The 23,672-nt window shown below is 43.3% G+C and overlaps 2 protein-coding genes across 2 annotated transcripts in view; both read left to right on the top strand.

The window, feature by feature from the left end:
• Window positions 1-22: 22 nt before the first annotated feature.
• rnf228 (ring finger protein 228) lies at window positions 23-3,430 on the top strand. The gene has a single exon (XM_079514330.1). The coding sequence runs from the start codon at window positions 140-142 to the stop codon at window positions 920-922; it is 783 nt and encodes a 260-aa protein (XP_079370456.1). The 5' UTR covers window positions 23-139; the 3' UTR covers window positions 923-3,430.
• A 4,573-nt stretch (window positions 3,431-8,003) lies between these two features.
• Window positions 8,004-23,672, top strand: part of LOC306932451 (paired box protein Pax-3-B-like) — a gene marked incomplete at its 3' end in the record, with an annotated part of 34,709 nt that continues 19,040 nt past the window's right edge. Inside the window, exons 1-4 of the mRNA XM_079514275.1 lie at window positions 8,004-8,104; window positions 8,759-8,994; window positions 9,115-9,244; window positions 10,310-10,453. Of these exons, the coding sequence (XP_079370401.1) occupies window positions 8,020-8,104; window positions 8,759-8,994; window positions 9,115-9,244; window positions 10,310-10,453 (595 nt within the window). The 5' untranslated portion in view covers window positions 8,004-8,019. The remainder of the gene's footprint in view (window positions 8,105-8,758; window positions 8,995-9,114; window positions 9,245-10,309; window positions 10,454-23,672) is intronic.

The following is a 23,672-nucleotide window of genomic DNA, read 5'->3' as shown; positions in this document are numbered from 1 at the left end:
CCTGGCTACGATGTCAACATAGGCGATTCATCGGAGTGATGATGGCGCTTGCATGAACTGGGTAATAGGGAGAGAGAGAGACGTGCACCGTCATCAGCATCTGTTCGCCAGCTCCCTTTGTGTTCACTAGAGAATGTGAATGGCGAAAGATGACATGGCAGGGCTCGATCTGACATCAAACAGAGCGGAACCCCCAGGCGAGGCCACGGCAACAGTGTTCCCCTACGAGGAGTACGAATGCAAAATCTGCTACAATTACTTCGACCTTGACCGCCGCGCTCCGAAGATTTTGGAGTGCTTGCACACGTTCTGCGAGGAGTGTCTGAACACGCTTCACCTCCGGGAGGAGCGTCCATGGCGCATCAGCTGCCCCGTGTGCCGCCACAGGACCCCCGTGCCGGACTACAGGATACAGAACCTTCCCAACAACACCAAGGTGACGGAGGACTTTCCGCTCTACATCGACTCGGACCCTCTGCCCCAGGACGCCCTGCCACCCTACCCTCCCCCACTGCACCCGGCGCTCATCGCGCTCCGACGGGAGGAGGCTTCGGGGGCGTCCACGACCACCACCACCAGTCAAGCCACCCCTTCCACGACCGTGTCCACGGCCACGACCCTGTCCCAGGACTCGGTGCGCTACGACAGCTGTCAGAGCTGTAAACGGGTGGCGCTAACCACCGGCTGCGTGTGCGTGATCTTCTCATTCCTGTCCATGCTGGTGTTGCTGTTCATGGGCCTGATTTTCGTGCACAGCCACAGCAGCCCTCCGTCGCCCGCGGGACCCATTTGCCTGTCTGTAGCCAGCATCCTAGCCATGTTCTCCGTGGTCGTCACATGGCTGATCTGCTGGCTCAAATACAGACCGGATCACGAGACGGGCCGCTCATCCGCCACCACTAACTCCAGGAGAAACGCCTGATTTTGGTTTATGACAAAGAATAATCTATAGCCTATACTGATTTGGAAGGGGGTGTGATTATGTACAGTGCATATAAAGGCAATCCTATCCTTTGATCTTTTATAGAAACGACTCGCCCTAAATGGCCTTGAAAGACAGCAAACACCCAAAGGCCTTCATCTAGTTTTGAGCAATAGGCTGACATGATCCTTCCTTATTTATATGCACTTGAAATGGTATAGCCTATTAGGCCTATTGGGTTTGGTTTGTGGCTTATGACTGAGTGAACTTGCCAGAGACTGTTCTAGGTCTGCTGTGGTTGGCTTGATGACTGAATGTGAAGTGCTCCTCACCAGGGTATGATATTCCCCTAATCCCCCCAAATATGCATATCCCACTATGCCATGATTCACTGTAGATAGCTGGCCATGATCACTTATATCTGAACTAAGCACTAGCCAATTGTATTGTGTCCAGTAGTCTACAGTTTTGAAATGATGGGTTTTGGTTTTATTTCGTATCACACCGAGAAGCCTCCAATCAGTCAATCACAGGAAAACACATTTGTAATCATCACAATGAAAACTGTAAATAGTCCAATGATGCAGCAGCTACTCAGCTAACTGAAGAGTGGTGTGATAACTTGATAGGCCTATTTATCTTTCAGACCTGGGCCAAAGCCTTGCAATGCTTAGACTTCTGTTATTGAATGAACTTGAGTTGCAGAAGGACACCATTTCCACTGTTTTCTGTGAGGTCAAGTAAGCGCATTGGAATGACCAGCAGTGAAATCAAGAGTATTTGACCCAGGGTCTGTAATCTATTTTGTGCATGTTAGGCTACTGATAGGTCAAGAAGGTTGGAGAAAGTTTTTGTTTAATGATATAAACGCAGGTCGTTGCATCTTCTTCACTTGTGTGCCTCACGTCGTCACCCTCCAAAGCTAGCCCATGATCGATATACCGGTAATCGATCAGTCAATTAGTCAATCAAATAATCGAGCTTCAATCAGAGACTTCGGCATAATCACAATCATAATTGAAATCATCAGGCACAGACCTCTCCTATCTAGCATCCAGCTGGGACGTCATGGAGTATTTCCTCTTCCTCTACAGATCTGACAGTGGGACTATAAGCAAAGACTCTTCTCTGCAGCTGTTCAGACTCGGAAACATCTGGCTTAAAAAAGAGGTCTATAGAGAAAATGTGTAAATAACTTTTTCGTTTTTTATAATGTATTTATTAATTTCATTATATATAAAAGACAAACAATCTCATGGATCACATTAATCAATCCTAAATGAAGTTTTACCTATAGTATCCAAAAGCTATCTTCACAGGTGGGATGCCAAAGCCCATTTCTCTTCATCTGGATTTGACTTGTTGACTGCAGCATCTCTCACTATACAGTCCAAGGTGAAGATATATGAAAATCCATATTGTTTCCAGGTTTAAATAGACCTTGTGTCAGATGAAGTATCACGAACAAATCAGACACGAAGCAGTTTGAGTTTCACTCTGGCTCTTCTGTCAGGGGTTATGTGATATATACTGTATGCCTGGCTGCCGATTTATAGAAAGCTTAATCAGTTGCCTATGTATGGCTGAGATTATCCAGAAGTGTTCATGAATGAAATAATACCAGTAGTAGTGGGTCTAGATCGGTTGTAACCCGGATAGTGTAATCCAATGGAACACACAAGTTGAGTGTACGTTGTGAACTTTATTTAATTGAAACATAATTACATTTTGGGCTCTCTGAGTCTATTAACTCAGCTGATGATATTCTGAGGTATATGACAACAGATACCAGAATATTTATCTCAAACTAGGCCTTTTAAGTAAGAATGTGATTGGAAAATGTCAATCTTCAGAAGTCATTCTGGGATAATGTCCAACAAGCATTACCAAGACGTATTATAAGATATACTACCAGTATTTGCTGTGAATTCTGTGCTTTGTAGTTATGTGCTACAATAGTTGCTATTATTATTTTATGTGATTGATAACATTAACAATGACAGCTCTTTTAATGGTTTATGATTTCAAATTGACATGTCTGAAATACAGTGGTCAAGTGAGCTCGAGAACAGGGAAAACTATGGCTCCTTGATGCTCCTGTGTTAGTATGAAGAAGAATGCACTTTGGCGATAACTCAGACTGGTTTTTATATAAGCACTTATTGCCCCTTCACACTCATTTTAACCCTATACCTCACCGCTATGGGTAGAGGCAAAGACAATTAAAAAACAATCATGGAATACCCCAATCCCAATTTTCATACCTGCTCCAATGATCCTCTTCAACTTTCCTCCCAAGAAAATCTTACATGATGCACTTTTTCACCCTTTTATTTGACATGATAGGATCTTTGGTGGGAAGTAAGCTTATTGTAGGCCTATTTATTTGAGAACATAGCAAATGTTGTTTTTTATGAGAATCTGTGGTTGTTGTTAAGGTACCAAAATGTATTTGCACAGAGAAATGCTCTTTATGTGCTGTTTTACATACATAAACACATTTCAGTATTAAAGAGATCATATGATCTGTTGCCTTTATTAATTGTCTGAAAACGATAATAGAATAGCATGTTGGCGCATCACATGACTTGCTACAACTCACATTTTATCCCACTGCTATACTATTATTGCTCGATTTAACTCTAATGTTTAAGGCCTATAAAAGTTGGATCTAGATTCAACATGTTCCATTTCTCGTCCTGCTGTTTGCCAAACGCGCCCTCTAGTGGCAAACAATGTTCAGTGCCTATAACATGTTTTATGCTCACCGAATTGTGTTCTGTTCAGCTTTTAAATAAGCTACTTTTAGTTGTAAAAACTAATAATAAACTAGTTGTGAATGGTTTAGTTAAATTTGTTGAACCCCCCTCTGGGGGACATCAATACTTTTGTTAATATGCGCTATGATATCATTATTTGAAGTAGTAAAATAGTCTACCTAAACAAAACAGTCTTTCTTGTAAGTCACTGTAACTATGGTAATTGAGGCGTATAGCTTATATAAATTTAGGATTTATTGATTGATTGATTAATTGATTGATTGATTTAAAATGCTGATATTCACATTTGATAGGTATATCACTTGGCTATTAGCCTAGCCAAATTCTTTATTTCAAATTAAATTCGCTTATTTTTATTTAGGCTAAAGTAGACCTATATATTCTCTTAAAGGTATAGGGTAAGTGATTTTCTTTTGTTAAAATACGTGTTAAACAGCTCTATATTGTGATAGTAGCTCACTCATTGCTATGTTGTGTTTGTTCAGTAACAGGAGTCTCCATGTCTCTCCAGCTTTTTATTAAACAGAACATGCATTTTCAGGTCGGAATACCAATTTTATCCAATCAGGATAGAGAAGTCAGGATACAGATTAAATAAGTGTAAGTGTAAGTATAAGTGATGACACAAAGAAATGATTAGACAAATTGGAACTGGCTCTCTCTTTATAATATTGGCTGAAAATGTGTCACCTATACCTGAAAATGTATTTTCTGTTTATTAAAGAGCTGGAGAGACCGGGAGACTCCTATACTGAACAAACACTCATTAGCAATGATTATACTATTCAGAATATAGTGATTTAACCTTTTGTTTTAACCCAAAAATATCCCTTACCCTATAATATTCCATAATAATGGAATGCTTAGACCTATTGATCGATCTCTCTCCCATGTGCCACAGTTCCTATATCTTCTTCTTCTTCTTCTTCTTCTTCTTCTTCTTCTTCTCCTTAGTTCTTCCCTTTCTTTTTTTCTAACAAAACGATAAGACGATAAAACGAATTTCACCCACTTGTTTAGGCCTATACTTCTGTAAACCTGATATGTGACAATATAAATGCTATGCATTCTATGCATTATCAACCGGCCCAAATAAAGTCTAAATTAATAAAATATAGCATATAGTCTAAAATGTGTTTTCACTTCATGAAAACTAAATATAGCCCACATAATAAACAATAGGATAGGCCTACATGGCGCCCAGCCCAGGGCCAAATAGACGTCACCTCGTTTGGTTCACAACCAACATATATTAATAGCCATAGCCTATATACAATATGCGTTGAGTTCGAAATAATTTGACAGATACGTGGTTATAGATGGAACTGTGCTCTTAACAGAATATGTGATGAAACTAATTTATTTCTCATCAAGCGAGATTTCTGACTTTGAATTTCATCCCCCCGGTAATGGATTGGACACGGCGATTCAATGTCGCTTTTAAGAAGGCCGAGGTATGCATCTCGCTTCTCTCTGTTTTCCATTCTCCCCCCTCTGTTTTCTTGGATATAATATCCAGTTTCAATAAGTTCAATGACCCTCTAAATCGTCACGTTCGTCAGCGTATAGCTATATACAGAGTGATGTTTTTCTGTTATTTGCCGTATATCGCCTCATGGGATGACCCATGCAAAGTTGCAAACGTGTGATAATAAATAGATATATAAAAACACGACGATGAAATAGAAATATAGGCCTATTATTTTCCCCACACGGTAAGAGCTTTTTAAGTTGAACCTTTTGATTTCCTCTAGGCCTTCACTCGTGCTTCAGCATCAGATAATAGAACTGCAAATACACTTTGGCACGAATTTAAACTAACCACGTAATTATGAACAATTCACCCGGGTTTATCTAGTGCACTTACAAGTGTTCGGCCGTGTCATCATATGAGGTTGACTTAAGATAAGAGGATAATAACCTTCTCAGGGGGATATTAAATAATGCTGTGAAAGAACCCCCGTTTCCCATGCTTATTTTAAGCCCAGCGTCCAGGCATTGTCCGAGCACGTTTTGACAGAAAAGACAAAAGGATCTGAAGTGCCTTTCTACAGCCACAAAAGAGACGAATGTTAATTGAATGCGTATAGGCAGTGGGATGTCCGTAAATAGAGCTGTATGCCATAGTGCGCACCGTGGTTTCCCGCTGCGCGCCCAGTAGGTAAAGGTGAGGAAGTGAAGAGATGAAAGCGCGGGGCAGGTGCGTGGCTCGGGGTCCTTTGCAACCGGTTCCCGTTGCGCTACGTGCGTCCCGTGGAGCATTTCAGGTCTTTCCAGGTCCCTGGACAAACTTTAGAGGGTGATAAAATAAAGTCAGACGTGCTGACAGACAGATTTCCAATGAACGTGACAGAATCAATGGCACCATGGCCTACAATCTTAATTTAGATACTTTATCTATAATTTGTACATACTTATTCATTTATTTTCCGAGTTTAGGCTACCGGTATACATTTATTACATTATAATGCAAATCGGCCTGTACATTTCTGTTCACTATGCATCCGTCTCACCATGTCACATTCCTTATGCAAATTACATAAAAACCTTTGCAGGTGATAATATTCCAAACCTCACCTGCAAAATTGTGACACACTTTACTTACTTATGCCTGACACCCTTTCCAGGGTATAGGCCGTCGACAAAAAAAATGGTGACACAGATTTGTTTAAATATGCTAACAACATTTTAAATTAAATGGCCTATGAGAATAATGAATAGCTCCTTCAACGTAATCAAAATAGTCTAAGTTGTGTATATAGTTTGGCTCATCATTGTGATGAGTGGAAAGGTCCATATGATGTCATGCCGGCGCGGAGGAAAGATCAACTTTGATGGACAAACACTGAGGATGGGGTCTTTCGGATGAAGGCTGCCTGCTTTTGTCTGATTCCAAAGGTCAGAATGGAAACCCCTTTCGCGGTGCAGGGTTGATTGATCGGGGGCTAAAAGAGACGGTATGACCCCAGACACAATACATAAAGAGAAGCTAACTTTAGAAAAAGACACTTTAGAGAGTTTTGAGAGAGAGAGAGAGAGAGAGAGAGAGAGAGAGAGAGAGAGAGAGAGACTACAGTCACAGACTCACATGTCCTACAGGCTACAAACCGTTGTGGTCATCGTGACAAACTTTAGAAACTTATATCACATTTGGTGATTTAAAAAAGACATTAAACACCGACCCTTGTCTGCTTCAACTAGATAGCTAGACACGTTTTACGGCCGCCCTGGCGTCGCATCCTGCTGTGACGCACATCCCCTTTACATTGCTCTCTGCGTGCCAGTGCCCAGCTTGAAAACCACATAATAAAGTCCTCGGTGTGCACTCTCTCTGCACTGCAGGCACCATTTGTGTTATTAAAACACAGTGGTTCTCAAACTTTGTTTAATTTTATTTCAAGGACTCCATACGGGTCAATTTGGTTCCATACACACTGATATGACATGGGTGCATGGAAGCAAATGCAGATATCATGTGTTAGCGCAAAGTGCACTCCGAAGTATTAATTTAAATGGCCATGCATTTATCGTACTAATATAGGCCCTATATGCAAAATCACGCATGCCAACCTATTTGTCAAGAAAAACGGCTGTCTGTTGTGTCCTCCAAGCCCTCCCTCCTCTCTCCTATAATATCTGTATTTGGCAACTTGTAAACTTTTGAGTTTATCATTCATCTGTCAAAGAACAGTCTCTCATCATCCAGCTCCAGTCCTCTTCGAAGCACAACCCTGACAGACAGCTATAAGAAAGTTTTCACCGCGTCAGCCAATCATTACGCACGGCTGCGCGACCGGGTGCAACCTCTCGGCCAATCACAGCCCCGGAGCACTGATGGAGAGCGAAGCGCAAGCATCTAATAAGTGCTCCGCTACTTTTTGACCGTCTCCCCTCACTTTGAACGTGTGTCAACAACAAACAGTAATAATAACATCTACCAGACGCGGCCCTGTCCCGGAGACATCGTCCGCTGTGGCCACCGCGTCTTCACGTGCGCACGGACTGCGAAACAAGCTGATTTTGTTTTTGTATTTTTTTTTGTATTTTTTTTACCACACAGTTTGTTTCCCATTTGGCAGCTAACTTCTGCCTCGCAGAGGCGGGCGGTCTCATTCTCCCGGGGCAGTTGTATGCTACTTTCTTAGCCCATTGCAGTGTGGCTATATAACTTCACCGACACTAACCACCCAGGGACAGGAATACAAGACTTTTTTTCTTTTCTTTCTTTCTTTCTTTTTTTTGTATTGGTGCACGAAATCCCCAGGCTCTGAACCGAGCAACGGGAGGAGGGATTCCTAACTTTGGGGTCGTGGAGGTATGACTGCGTTGGCGGGGGCATTACCCATGATGATGCGACCCACTCTGGCTCAGAACTACCCCCGCAGCGGCTTCCCCCTGGAAGGTAAAGATCAAGACCCACAACGACATTTTAGCCTATAAATTCGGCCGAGAGATTGCGGTTCCTCAATGCACGCGCAGCACACCCTGGACTATTAAAAAAAGGGGGAAAAAGAAAAACACACACAACAACAACAACAACAACAAAATATAGCCTATTCTGCATATACTTTTGTCTGTCCAACATTAGCTGAAATGCATGCAGTGTTCGCATTGTTGTTTTGCTTTTCATACATTTCTCTGAGAATCATTGCACTACAGAAGTTGTGTTTCAAGTAAAAAGGGGTTTTATATAGAAATAATGTGTAATGTGAATTATACAGTTTTGACATAGGTATTCATTTACATTTGTATAGTGCATATATGGCATTTATCTAATCTCAGCCTTTAGATTAAAAAAAGTTTCAGTTCAGTATTATTTTTAGCCCAATTATTATTGTGAGCAATTTAACTTTAATCTATATCGTGCGATTTTAAATTGTCTAATTGTTAGCCTATATTAATTGGAAATTATTTTGTGAAATGTTAATTCTTTAATCACTTAATTTGAATCATAATTGAATCGTGAATGTGTAACATAACATAACTAATGCATTTCACTGCGAGTGCGGCATGTAGGTGATTATTTGACATAGCCTACTATTGTCTTTACATCCAGTGTCCACCCCGTTGGGTCAAGGCCGAGTAAACCAGCTGGGGGGAGTTTTCATAAACGGCAGACCTCTGCCCAACCACATTCGTCATAAAATCGTGGAGATGGCCCACCACGGTATCAGGCCGTGTGTCATCTCCCGGCAGCTACGAGTGTCTCACGGCTGCGTGTCCAAAATCCTTTGCCGGTATCAAGAAACGGGCTCTATACGACCCGGGGCTATCGGTGGAAGTAAACCCAAGGTATGGAAGAATATATAGGCCAGCGATGCATGGCCTCCCAAAGTGAATATTTGAATATATACATGGCTATTTCACCCTATATATAAAAGTCAATAAATGTGCATTTTCTGGTCTTTAAAGCAGGGCACGACGCCGGACGTAGACAAGAGAATCGAGGAGTTCAAGCGCGACAACCCGGGTATGTTTAGTTGGGAGATTCGGGATAAATTACTGAAGGATGGGATATGTGACCGGGACACCGTTCCATCAGGTACAAAAAGAGGCAGAAGAGGGCCTATATATAGCCTACATTAGATCAGTGGTTCTCAAAGTGGGGTCCGGGGACCCTCAGGGGTCATCGAGGGTTCAAGGGGTCCCTAGAAAATTATCACAGCATAAAATCAGTTTAACCATGCAGTTTAACCCTATCGGCTATTTGAAAAATAGCCGATTTACAAGCTCACTTGTGCTTGCAGCACCTTGAAAATATTCTATTAGAATGTTTTGGATTTTTTCAAAACAATTTAACAAGACAAATCTTGGGGGTCCCACTCCCTATAGCACAAACTGGGGATCCGCAGCCAATAGGCTACATATAAATTTTGGGGTCCTCCTTGACATGAAAAAGTTTGAGAACCACTGCATTAGGTCACACAGTTCAAGTATTTTGCCGTGTGTGTGTGTGTGTGTGTGTGTGTGTGTGTGTGTGTGTGTGTGTGTGTGTGTGTGTGTGTGTGTGTGTGTGTGTGTGTGTGTGTGTGTGTGTGTGTGTGTGTGTGTGTGTGTGTGTGTGTGTGTGTGTGTGTGTGTGTGTGTGTGTGTGTGTGTGTGTGTGTGTGTGAAGCCAGCCAACCAGGCTGGCAGCATAATAGTTGGCCATCCATCATCATTTTCATCGTCACCACTACCATCGTCATCATAATTTTTCATATAGCCTTCATTAAGTACACCTGCCCGCAGAGATCAACACGTTAGCCTGTCATAAACCCCGCATTGTGACAGCACACACAGTGACGTTTATGATCCTATAAAAGTCCCAAGCCAAGAAATCATTTCAAATGTTCTCCCTCATTAATTAATGGAATCTAAAAATCACTGAAGACTTGTAGCTTCCCTTTTCCTTTTTGCACTATTAGAGGGCAAAGAAAGAGGGCTATTTTTTTTTAATCAAAATGTTAAGGCCAATATAGGTAGGCTACAAGCCTCCACATTTTGCGTAATCTAATTTGAAATCGTTGACATTTTCTCAGTAGGCTAGGCTACAATTATAATATACCGGTAATAGCCTTTCATGACTTTCATGCATTTCTGTTTTCTTCATTTTTTCCGAACTCAGTGAGCTCCATCAGTCGCATCATGCGCAGTAAGTTCGGAGGGAAAGGAGAGGATGACGACGATGAAGAAGACATGGAGAAGAAAGACATGGAGGACACGGACCGCCGGGCCAAACACAGCATTGAAGGCATCTTGGGAGACAGATGTGAGTCAACTATTGAGTTACATTTTTACTTCATGGCACGACGGCGTCGCTTGCCGAGAAAAAAAACATTTCGCCACCATCTCTTGCCAAGCGGCAACGTCATGCTACGGAGTAGGCTATATTATAAATAATTATGCATTAGTGTCGAAAATAGCTGAGTGTTTGTTTGTTTGTTTGGTTCTTTGGATTGTATAAACGTTTGCCTATATCCAACCTGTTGCTTGCGTCCCGCCTGCGCATCTGCACGGTCGGAGACGAACGTGCGTGATTGTGGAGTTTTGAGGTGACGGTGAGAGATTGCATGGTTGTAGCCTATTTTGTCGTACCTGCATGTGTTTTGCGAGCAGTTGTAGCGGTTGTAAAGTTGTTGGATGCGGATGAAGCGAGAGGGAGAGTCAGTGTGTGCGCCTTTGTCGGCGCGCCCATAAAGTGCGCTCGTTTGTTTGGAATTCTTTATCGACCATATCTCTCCTGCTAATGCTTTTCCCATGAGTCCTTACCGTAAATCAAACAGCAGGTGATGTTTTTTTGCGGGAAGTGAAGAATGCGCCCGCGCGCTCGTGCTCGTGTGTGTGTGTGTGTGTGTGTGTGTGTGTGTGTGTGTGTGTGTGTGTGTGTGTGTGTGTGTGTGTGTGTGTGTGTGTGTGTTCGTGCGTGCGTGCGTGTGTGTGTGTGTGTTTTATGTGCGCGCGCGCTCTGCGTGTTAGAAAGAAAGGAGCTAGGAGAAAGAGAGTATAGGCCTGTAAGTGCAAACTCTTTTTTGTATTATCGTTTTTTTAAGGAATAGACCATATCTATACTGTCTACACTCTACATCAATACATAATTATTTTAAATTTAAAACAAAGGTCAAAGGATAAAAAGGTCAAACGGATGATCATGTGCATTTGTTTAATTCATTTTGAGAATTGTGTGGCTATATCAATAGCCTTTCGGCTATTCCCAGCAATTTAGCTATTGGCATGTTATATATGCCTATAGGCTACTGTCCAAAAATAAATGTTATGGATCAGTTGTGCGTCCAAATGGAATGTGTGCAAAAAATACATAAAAAATACATATAGAGTTATGGCAAAAAAAACCTCAATAAAATAGCTCTGACGTGAGGTATTTTCCCCCCAACAATTTTAGCAGCGAAAATCACTTTCTTTCGTTTTGTACAGTCTCCAGAAGGACAGTAAAACGAATTGGAGGCCGGACAGTTTGACAAGACAAAACGACCCCAAATGAGTTGATCAAACATTTGTATAAGAGTCCCATCCCTCACAAAGACAAACAATTGGACACTTGAGGATGAACTTGGGAGACAAAGGGCCGAGAGTCTATAGAGGCTCACGCTTCGGTTACGCACGGACAAAGGGCCAGCTCCCAGGCAGCTTGGTCGCCATAAAAGAAGGCAACCTGTTTATAATTCAGTCCGAAAAAAGGGGAAAAAAAGAAGAAGAAAAAAACGGAGTGAGGAGAGCTCCTCTAGACAAAAGCCCGAGAAAAGACATTATGAGGCAGCAATGAAGGATGAATTATTCAGGGAGCGCCAATTGCCTCGCTGCGGCCTCAGCAAAGTTTTACAGAGCGCGTTCAACTAGAGAAACATTGGCCGTTTTCACCTACAAAATGTTTCTTTGCGGGTCAGCTAGGGGAGCCGGCTGCTATTCACATGACATTTGGAAGTCTTTGAAATCGACTGACGCACGCAGGCATGTATGACCCCTTCCCACCACCACCACGCACGCGCCCCACACACACACACACACACACACACACACACACACACACACACACACACACACACACACACACACACACACACACACACACACACACACACACACACACACACGATGCTATTTGGTGAGATACCGTCAAAAATAAGATCACGATCACCTTTTTTATTTTCAAAGTTTGTTGTTTGTGGGTAATTAGCCGATAGGCTACATCTTTCTTTTTAATGTGTTTTAATGATTGAGTTGTATAGGCAGGCTAATAGGCTAATCATGCAAATTAAACATCAGTTCAATCAGCTTCTTAATTCGGATTTAAAACACAATATTGCCATAATTTTAATAATTCCATTTATAGCCTATAATTAAGATCGTACGCGTACAATAATAATTAACAACTAACTCTGATAAGGTTTTGATTGAATAACGAACGAATCTAAAAATAGGCCCTATATAGCTATATTTCAAAATCCCGTCATCGTTCAACGTATAGCCTATTGATTCTTTGATGAGACCCCGTGTGCCCTCTTGAACATTAATAATGTCTTCTAAGCGATGTGGATATTGTACTATGTCACATTTAATGACGGAGGAACTGTATTAAAGAGTGCTCTGGTGAAAGGGGACCAATGTTCTCCCCCGAGAGCGAGCGGCTCGATGGCCCCGAGCGGCGCTTCACAATGGAACCTCGCCACTGCGTCATGCGCACTGCTCCAAAAACACTCACCCGCTCCAAATCTCTTCAAGCAGATTAAATCGACTCTTTTATTTCATCCCACTTTCATCTCGAGAGCGAGACCGCCCTCTACCCCTCTCTCTCTCTCTCTCTCTCTCTCTCTCTCTCTCTCTCTCTCTCTGGAGCTCATCCTCCAGATCAGGGAAAAAAACAAAACAAAAAAACAGAAAGCTGTCTTTACTTTACTTTCTGCCTGTGTGAGATACCTGTGCATTTTTATAGCCTTCCTTCTATGTCCGGGGACCCAGGTTAATATAGCATGGAAACTATAGTTTCAAACTTAAACAAGCAACTACATGAGATTCTTTGTGAGCTTGTATAGATCTTAATATATAAAAAAGAAAAATCACACCCGTGTGAAGTGAGGGGCGCTAATATATTAAAGTCTAACTCATGTTGCTATGATTAGGTGATGTAATGGTGATGTAAAACAAACACAGACAAAACAAACTCTCTTTATTGTTAATGGCATGCATTTAATGTTTGTGTTAGCGACTAAACAAACATTAAACTCTGTCCATTGTCAATGGCATTTTTAATGTTTGTTTAACTAAAAACAAAACTTAAACCTGCATATAGGCAAAAATCATACCTGTGAAGTGAGGGGTGCTCGTATCAACATACAGCATACATCACAAATGTAATTCCGGCCAATTACTTTTGTCTTCACTTTTCTGCCCTCACGTTTCTGTTCAATATGTACTTTGCTCAGCCAATCAAATTATCGCTATATGGGATGATCAGCCAATCACAAGCCAATGTTTGTGCACACAAACCCGGAAAGCTGTGTATAGCTCAAAAATATGAATCTTGAAATAAATGTGAAAAATGTGGAAGATTTTTAAAACATTTAACAACCATGATCTCTGTTACAAAATATTTTCAGATGGATGTCTTTGGAAAAGTTTGAGATCCATGCACTGGCCTGGGCCTAAAGAATATTTTGTTGGATATCTCTGTATTAAGGAAATCAATATCGTTATTTTTGCAGCCCTATGTAAAATGTCACACAAAGGATAACATTCCTTAATGTCACTATTTAAAGTGTTTGTTTACAATTCAAATTGTTTGTCTTAAACCTGCAAGGGGCCCTTTCTTTCAGCCAAACAACTGAATTAAATAGAAAAGCATTACTGTTCGAGGGCGGAGAACTTTCTCTGCCTTTAGTCTTTTTAAATCAAATGTTGCCTTTGATAAAAGGCAGCTCAGTATCTAGCCTAGTTCAAACAATCTGGGACTGTCGGAAATAGGCTAGCCCAAGCGAGGAATGAGTCGGTAATAGGTATAGGCTATGCCGCAAATACGTGAATTATAAAAATCTAATTTTAGTGTAATTTTGAAACTAGGCTAAATTTTGATTTTATTTTAGAACCCGCAAGAAGAGTTTACTATATCTCCATGCACATACAAACATTCCCACCAGTGGAACCGTTACAACATTAATTTGTAAATATTAGAAGGAACGTTCGTTCTCGTTACTGGCATTTGGAAGTTGGTCCCCCAGGCCTGCCTCCATGCTTCCTAAAAGTCCAAACATCAGACTAATTAACCCTGGAGGCAAAGTTAACGATTTATAGAGCAGAGCCGTTGGCCCGCCCCCTCTCTACAGTCATATTTTCACTGTGTATCTTTACTGAGACTGCTTCGTTAAGTGAAATTAGCCAGATGATACAGAGAAGCCTTGTTGAAGGCCAACACGTTTCCATTTAGGCTGTCCGTGCACAGCGTGCCACACACACACACACACACACACACACACACACACACACACACACACACACACACACACACACACACACACACACACACACACACACACACACACACATACGCACGCACACACACACACACACACACACACACACACACACACACACACACACACACACACACACACACACACACACACACACACACACACACACACACACACACACACACACACACACACACACATATATTCCACTCTGCAATGCAAACAGTCAATGGGATAACTTTATTTGGTGAAAGGGGATCCTGGAAAGGGCTAATTGAATAAGCCCAGGATCTTTGAAAAACCCTTACCATGGTGAGCGCAGTCATCATGTCATAATTAGGTTTATTGAGGCGCATTCCTCCAATCTGCCTCCATTCTCCCGGGCTCATTGTATCCAAGGCCCAGGCCAATGGCCGGGGGACAAAAGGGAACCGTGAGCAGACAATACATGAAAGCGCCATAAAGATTTAGCTAGCTTTGTCAATGAGACGAAGCAGGACTTTGTTTGTGTAAATAATGTGCAGTGAATGAGAAACTCGGGGCTCCTCAGCGTCTTGGGGCGAAGGGACACTGCACTGCAAATGTGGGCACACACTGGATGGGTGCCAGGCGAGAGGGAGGGAGGGAGGGAGGACAGGGCAGGATGGGGAAGAAGGAAAGTTTGAAAAAGACACTTAGAAGAAGGAGAGAACAGTGAACATGAACAGATTAGGAATAAATGTTATCTTTAATTGGCAGTGGCTGTTTGTTGAGGTATTCTACATTTTTATTTTGTTTTGTTTGTTTTGACTTTGGACTTGTTATTAATTGATATATTGATTCCAATGTTGAGTGATATTTAGAGACGCAAACATCCACTTTTACACTCTCAAGAGTTGAACTGTCACTTTGTCTAGACAAAATATTCATCACAATATGTATGCAAGTAGATAAAACGTGATCAACCTATAGTGACATCATCACCACTCATTTCAATGCAATGCAGTCAGATGGATCTTAATAGCTGCATGATGATGGCTATTATACTGGCCTGAGTCAAGTATCTGTTGAAGAGGCCTCTGTCCTTCTGTTTGCCTGTTTGTAGGAACAATGTGTCACTCAAAGTGTCGCTGCACATGAGGGCAAAGGGGGCATTGGGGTGCAAGAGGCGAGCACCAAATCACTCTCTTACCCTGGGGCTCTCTGTGCCCCCACCACCCTCCATTTCTCATATACACCCCCCTCTCCCTCTCGTGAGTTTTTATTTTATTTTATTATGTTATTAATAAGTCCTTGCATGACTATCAAAAATAGTTATCTGCAAATGAATGGGCGCTCTATGCTTCATTAAAGCCTCTCTTTCCTTCCCTTTCCTATTGTGACCCTCTGATATCAATTCAAAGGGCAATTAATGAATGCACAGCGACTTTGAAGTGAGGCCGTTTTCTTGGTGAGGGAGGGGGCTTGTGTGTGTGTGTGTGTGTGTGTGTGTGTGTGTGTGTGTGTGTGTGTGTGTGTGTGTGTGTGTGTGTGTGTGTGTGTGTGTGTGTGTGTGTGTGTGTGTGTGTGTGTGTGTGTGTGTGTGTGTGTGTGTGTGTGTGTGTGTGTGTGTGTGTGTGTGCGTGCGGGGGCTTGGGTATTCCCCCTTCAAAACCTCTCCAGCACCCCAACCTTCACCCATGATGGACTAGTCACATTGAGCCGAGAGCAAGCGCACCCCAAAGACGGTCTGAAGGGAGTGAAAGAGTGAAAAGGCTCGTCGAAGGTCAAGTAGAATGGCTCGGCTTAGAATAAGGCCCCTCTTTATCTGCTGCAAGTATGCACTACTATACGGAGAACGGCTGAGGAGGAGGGGTCTGGGTGTGTGTGTGTGTGTGTGTGTGTGTGTGTGTGTGTGTGTGCAGTGTGTGTGTGTGTGTGTGTGTGTGTGTGTGCAGTGTGTGTGTGTGTGTGTGTGTGTGTGTGTGTGTGTGTGTGTGTGTGTGTGTGTGTGTGTGTGTGTGTGTGTGTGTGTGTGTGTGTGTGTGTGTGTGTGTGTGTGTGTGTGTGTGTGTGTGTGTGTGCGTGCGTGTGCGCATGTGCATGTGTGCATGCGCAGAGTGTGTGTGTGTGTGTGTGTGTGTGTGTGTGTGTGTGTGTGTGTGTGTGTGTCTGTGTGCGTGTGTGTCTGTGTGCGTGTGTGTTGTGCGTATGCATGTGTATTTGCATGGGTTACGCGAAGTGTCAGAGTTGTCTGAGGCCAGCCAGAGGCCACTGAACACAGCACAGCTAAACTACTAAAGAGATACAGACAGCTGTCAATCAACTGACTAATGGAGCCCGACGACACTCAATCAGCATTTTGTTAACTAACGAGTTCGGAGGCCTCTGTCACACTAGGATGGGTGTTTACTTGAGGGCTAAATTGCTATTACGTTCATATTTCAGGCATTTCAATCCGAGAAGGTATAGCGAGTTAAACCAACACAAGATTTTGCTGTGGTCGATGCTCTCATCCACAGAGACACAGAGACATCAAATACAGCTGTGGAACAAGCTGCAATTCCTCCACATGCATTGTCGGTTGGGTATAAACAACAAATGATATGACAAACTATGTCATGATGCTGTGACAATACTGTGAACCTTAAATACCAGATAAGGGTGCATGTGATTGATTGATTCATGTTTCATGTTGACAAGAATGCATATGTATATTTGTATATACTTCTGTCAAAAAGTTAAAACACAAAAAAAGCTTGAGAGCTCATTTCCATTGTGGTCCTTTAAGAATACAGGTCCATTTTAAGGATGGCAATTTGGTCCATTCGTTTTCCGAGTGCATACTCTCTGGGATGATGAGCACAATCCTGGTCACTGTCAGCATTACACTTAAAACCTATAGTTTTTTACTTTGACTTTTTACTAGGCTTTATACTTGGTTTGCTACTTTTTGCCCTCTAGACCAATCTCTTCTGCCAAAATAGTGAACAATAATGTACAAGCTCACAATTCCTGCAATGCAATATACTGTACTGTGAGTTTGTAGATCTACTTTTTCTTTGCCAAATGTTCACCCCACAATAGGCAGCCGCATTATGGTTAAAACAACACTCACCATTTTTCATTTTTTTTAAAATAAAATTTTATTTCATTTTTAGGGACAGCTACAGGCAAACAAAAATGCACATACAACTTAATTCAAATTCTTTGCCAACTACAGTAAAGTGGCTTCCCCCCTTGCCTCATTCACAACACTCACTATCTTTCTGTATAGGAATATGAAGCAAGAAAAGAGAGTGGCTTCTTTTGTGTACAACTTTGTAAGACAAAGGTATGTCAGACTGAATGCGATAACTTCATATTGTATACAATAGACAATTTAATCTAATTTTAACAAGGTCCATGGCAGGCTTAGAAAACATTGCATAGCCTCTACTGAACAGGACAGCAGAAACAGTCTGCCTTGCTCTCAAGGTATTGAATGCAGCTTTTGACAATCACAAATGCCATAGGGAAAAGCTATATTCATATAAATTCAATTGCTAATCTTATAGTCTTTGCCAATAATAATGCGGTGGCAACATGATAACTTTGGATAACTTTATAGAAATAGATAGATTGAATAATATACAGATTCTCACTACATTTTTTTCATTTTTCCCTTTCTTACTTCTGCACTTAGTATGTGTCCAACAATGATCAACATAACCATATTGGAATAATTATATCCACTTTTTGTTGGGCTATTTATTTGGGCTATAGACAAGATATCTTATTAATGCACTTAATCATTTTTATAAACTGTACGATTGCCATACAGATCTGGAGTTGATGATTGACTTCACCAGCTGGTAAAGTCAACAAATCCTTATTAACATGACATGATTGTCAACAACTGTAGCGTATGTCTCAGCAAGAACGACAAATGGCTATTATTATATCTGCAGAAACAAGACTAAAGCAGACACACACGCACACGCACACACACACACACACACACACACACACACACACACACACACACACACACACACACACACACACACACACACACACACACACACACACACACGCACACGCTCACACGCACAACGTAGCCCCAGGGGTTAGACAGAAAAATCCTAATTTGTCATTGCATTATGAGGACCTGAATGAAGTGCTGCTGGTGTGTTCATGTCCCCTGTGGTCAGTGTCTATCTCTGTCTGTGGCAGACAGGCAGGGCGGGGTCACAGGGCAGTACAGGGTCACCCTCTGCCTGCACCGCACAGGAAACGGGGGTTAGGAACATGTTTAGCTGCAAATGACAGGTAGACATTTCCTGCCTCCCCTCGGCTGCCCTGTGCGCGTGCGGCGTGAGGCTGTTTGGCAGGTGATTACTGGGCCTGTCATTTTCTGCTGCTGTACCCCTGAATGAAGCCTGTGCATGTGTTACTCTTTCATCTATATCTAAGTGCATCATCTTCATGGCCCCACACAAGCTGGCAAGCATGCACACAAACTCGAGCGTGCACACACATGCACGCACGCACGCACGCACGCACGCACGCACGCACGCACGCACGCACGCACGCACGCACGCACGCACGCGTTGCACGCGTCACACACACACACACACACACACACACACACACACACACACACACACACACACACACACACACACACACACACACACACACACACACACACACACACACACACACACACACACACACACCCTCCTAAGCAAGTCAAGTGAACCTCCCACACATGCACTATTTAGGACAGCAATTTATAAATGCTATAGTTACATGCTGTAAAACAGCAGATCTACAACGTGTTGTGAGTTTGTAGATTGACACTTTTCTGTATTATCATTCAGGCTTAACTCTATTCCCTAAACCTAACCTCTAAATGCCTAATCCTAACCCTAATCCAAACCTGAATCCTTTCCGTATTGAAGGGAAAGGATTTCCTAACTTCCCAAATCTTATTTTAACCGTGAAACATGCATTTCTCTTGTGAGTACCAGGAAAGCTGTCCTCACAATGTCTCAAATTCTATACTTGGTCCTCACAAGTACTGTATATTAATACCAGTACACACACACGCACGCACGCGCACACATGCACACATCTCTCTTTTAACGCGCCAGAAAGAGCCACAGATGGGTCCATAAGCTGTCAGTTAACCCATTATCCAGCCCAGCATCTGCCTGCCTTGACTTCTATGTACTGTTTAATGCAGTCGGCCAGTCACTTAGACCCCAGGCTCCTGAATAGAAGCAGGACGGTCGGCCCGCCCAAATAACTGCTGCGCTTGTCTCCTCTGCCTTTTGTTTAGTGTTTTCTTTTTTCTCCTTCTCTTTTTTAGGGGGAGGTGGAGGGGGGGGGTGGGGGGGTTAACCAAAGAGTTTACCATGCAGGGTGACCTTCTAGCACACACATATGGTCAGTCAACCTCTCCAACCCTACGCAATTAATGATGAGTGTTCATTTAATTTCGAGAGTGTAAGAAAGGTATTAAATTAACACATGGTTTTACTGTCTGAAAGCCAACACTCAACCACAACGTGCACGCGCAACGCACAGTGGACATATTTAAGTCTTTTTGTCCCCTGTCTAAGGCCGTATAGTCTTTCCAACTGGCTATGTCAGCTAAGTCCCCTATTCTTCTCCTCCTCCTCCTCCTCCTCTCAATCCTAGTTTTTCTCCTCCGTGGGATGGCATTGCATGGCGGGAGCCATTTTGGGTCTTTCTTGGCTCTGCATGGGAAAGGTTGTTTTGGCTGGAGGTCCAGTGCACTGTGTGCCTGCAGGGCCTCAGTTTGGTTAAATTAACCCGTTTTCTTTTCCCTGAGTTTATACCCTCTCTCCCTCTCTCCCCGCTCCTTCTTTCCCTCTCTCCCTCTTTTCCTCTCCCACCCTCTCTCCCTCTCTCTCCAACTATAATGTTGTTCTTTTCCCACTTTCTTAGCCACTTTTAACCACCTCTCTCCCTCCCTGACTCTCTCTCTCTTTGTGGTTTGTAGACAGTTTCTCCTACATTCTATTTTTTCCAGGCCTTCCCTGCTCAGATCATTTCTTTTAACTTCTCAAGGTTCACATTCTCTCATATTTTTGGTAAATTGACAAAAGCCAATGCCATGTACAGTACCTCCTCCCACTAGAAGTCGAGGTGAAGCGAAAGCACACAGCATGAGACGGGGAAGTGAATCGAAGTGTTTATGAGCGTTTCTAAATACAGCATTTTAAGATATAACTTGTATATACAGACAGGAGGAGATAGGAGGGATAGAGTGGATAATTTAAGATATAACTTGTATATACAGACAGGAGGAGATAGGAGGGATAGAGTGGATAATTTAATTGACCGAGGCATGGTCAGTGGTGCCAAATCGATGCGATCAGATCGCGGGGATAGCGAGGCGGCTATGGGGCACGAGGCACTCTCAAACCACAGGTTTACAGAGCTGTAAAGGACCCGTGGAGCAGGGAGGGGCTTCACCCCTTTCCACCTATCCTCATCCTCTCTCTCTCTCTCTCTCTCTCTCTCTCTCTCTCTCTCTCTCTCTCTCTCTCTCTCTCTCTCTCTCTCTCTCTCTTTCTTCCTCCTCACTCCTTCTCACTTAGTGGTGCAGGACTGCAGGTAACTTGCAAGAGTCGTGATAAGCATATTGGTTCTCTTTCTTTCTTTCTTTCTTTCTTTCTTTCTTTCTTTCTTTCTTTCTTTCTTATGAAAAGTAATGTAGCCTAACTGTGTCTCGGTGTGTGCTCACGTGTGTGTGTGTGCATGCATGGCTGCGCAGAGTCACATGCATTAACAGGACATTGCATTATCTACACAGTGTGAAAAAAAGAATGCAGCGTACTGAGATCTTGGTAGGTCAGTAGATGGTAGGTCAGTAGATGTTGGTAAGTCAGTAGATGTTGGTAGGTCAGTAGATATTGGTAGGTCAGTAGATGTACGTAGGTCAGTAGATCTTGGTAGGTCAGTAGATCTTGGTAGGTCAGTAGATGTTGGTAGGTCAGTAGATGTTGGTAGGTCAGTAGATGTTGGTAGGTCAGTAGATGTTGGTAGGTCAGTAGATGTTGGTAGGTCAGTAGATGTACGTAGGTCAGTAGATGTTGGTAGGTCAGTAGATCTTGGTAGGTCAGTAGATCTTGGTAGGTCAGTAGATGTTGGTAGGTCAGTAGATGTTGGTAGGTCAGTAGATGTTGGTAGGTCAGTAGATCTTGGTAGGTCAGTAGATGTTCGTAGGTCAGTAGATGTTCGTAGGTCAGTAGATGTACGTAGGTCAGTAGATGTTGGTAGGTCAGTAGATGTTGGTAGGTCAGTAGATGTTGGTAGGTCAGTAGATGTTGGTAGGTCAGTAGATGTTGGTAGGTCAGTAGATATTGGTAGGTCAGTAGATGTTCGTAGGTCAGTAGATGTTGGTAGGTCAGTATGTTGGTATAGGTCAGTAGATATTGTAGGTCAGTAGATGTTGGTAGGTCAGTATGTTGGTATATAGGTCAGTAGATCTTGTAGGTCAGTAGATCTTGGTATAGGTCAGTAGATGTTGGTAGGTCAGTAGATGTTGGTAGGTCAGTATGTTGGTATAGGTCAGTAGATGTTCGTAGGTCAGTAGATGTTGGTAGGTCAGTAGATGTTGGTAGGTCAGTATGTTGGTATAGGTCAGTAGATCTTGTAGGTCAGTAGATGTTGGTAGGTCAGTAGATGTTGGTAGGTCAGTAGATATTGGTAGGTCAGTAGATCTTGTAGGTCAGTAGATCTTGGTAGGTCAGTAGATGGCTACTGAGGCTCTGATTAAATGTGATTTTATACCTTTCAGTGCATTGATGGCATGGTGCAGGTGCTTAGGGTCTACATGCTAGATGAACCGTTTCACAAGGTGTATTATTGCCATACCCCGCCATGTGTGTCTGTGAATGTGTGTTTGTGAATGTATGTGTATGTGTGTTTAGTGTGCACGTGTCTGTGCGTGTTCATGGGTCTGTGAACTCCTGGTCGGCAGGGAGCAATGGGTGGTAGGACGAGTTGGGTCCTCATCCCTGCACCACCCCACCCCACCCTGCGTCTCCAACATATGTGTCCCTCAATGAGCCTATTCTGTCACCTCCCATGCACTATTCTGTGCACACACACGGACACACGGACGCAGAAACACACATGCACATGCGTGCGCGTGCACACACACACGGACACGCACGCACACACACACACACACACACACACACACACACACACACACACACACACACACACACACACACACACACACACACACACACACACACACACACACACACATAAATGTAATAGTACAGCAGCAGCAGCAGCAACAAAATCAACACAGACACACAGAAGGCCGATCCCCAAGGGGACGTTTAAGTCAGCAACAGCCCCCTTCTGCCCCCCCCCCCCCCCCCCCCCCCAGGGGGCTGCAGAGTCCTTCAGAGAATCAGGGAGAGGCGAGAGCCCCCCCTTCGGCTGTGCCTTCCCCATAGCCCCCTCCCCCACATCGTCCCCCTTCGCAGAGCCCCTTTGTGCCCCCCCTCCCCACACACACACACACACACACACACACACACACACACACACACACACACACACACACACACACACACACACAAGCGTGCACGCACACACCCTCACCCATAGCCTCCCCCCCCCGTGTGCTCCCCGCGGGGCAGGTGACAGCCCTCTGCTGTGAAGGTTCCGAGGGAGCCATGACGGATTCCACAGATGGAGCGTGCAAATCGCCTGCAAAGAGACCTCGGCTCTTCACAGCAACAAAGGGGGGAAGGAAAGAGAAGGGAGAGAGAGAGAGAGAGAGAGAGAGAGAGAGAGAGAGAGAGAGAGAGAGAGAGAGAGAGAGAGAGAGAGAGAGAGAGAGAGCTATGGATGGAAAGAGAGAAAGATGGAGAGTGAGAGGGATTGAGAGGAGGAGACAAAGAGAAGCTGTGAGGAGTTGTTTGGGTGAAAGGGTGAGAAGGAGCGAAAGAAGAGGGAAGAGAAAGGTGTGTAAAGTAGATGCTTGTTTAAGGACTGGCAGCGTGCTGA

The sequence above is a fragment of the Electrona antarctica genome (assembly GCF_951216825.1).
Source record: "Electrona antarctica genome assembly, chromosome: 11".
Classification (NCBI taxonomy): domain Eukaryota; kingdom Metazoa; phylum Chordata; class Actinopteri; order Myctophiformes; family Myctophidae; genus Electrona; species Electrona antarctica.
Note: the sequence above shows the minus strand (reverse complement) of the source record. Positions and strands in the feature narration are given on the sequence as shown.

What these genes read in the sequence shown, in the direction of transcription:
- rnf228 (XM_079514330.1), top strand. Translation starts at nt 140, where the DNA reads ATGGCGAAAGATGACATGGCAGGGCTCGATCTGACATCAAACAGAGCG.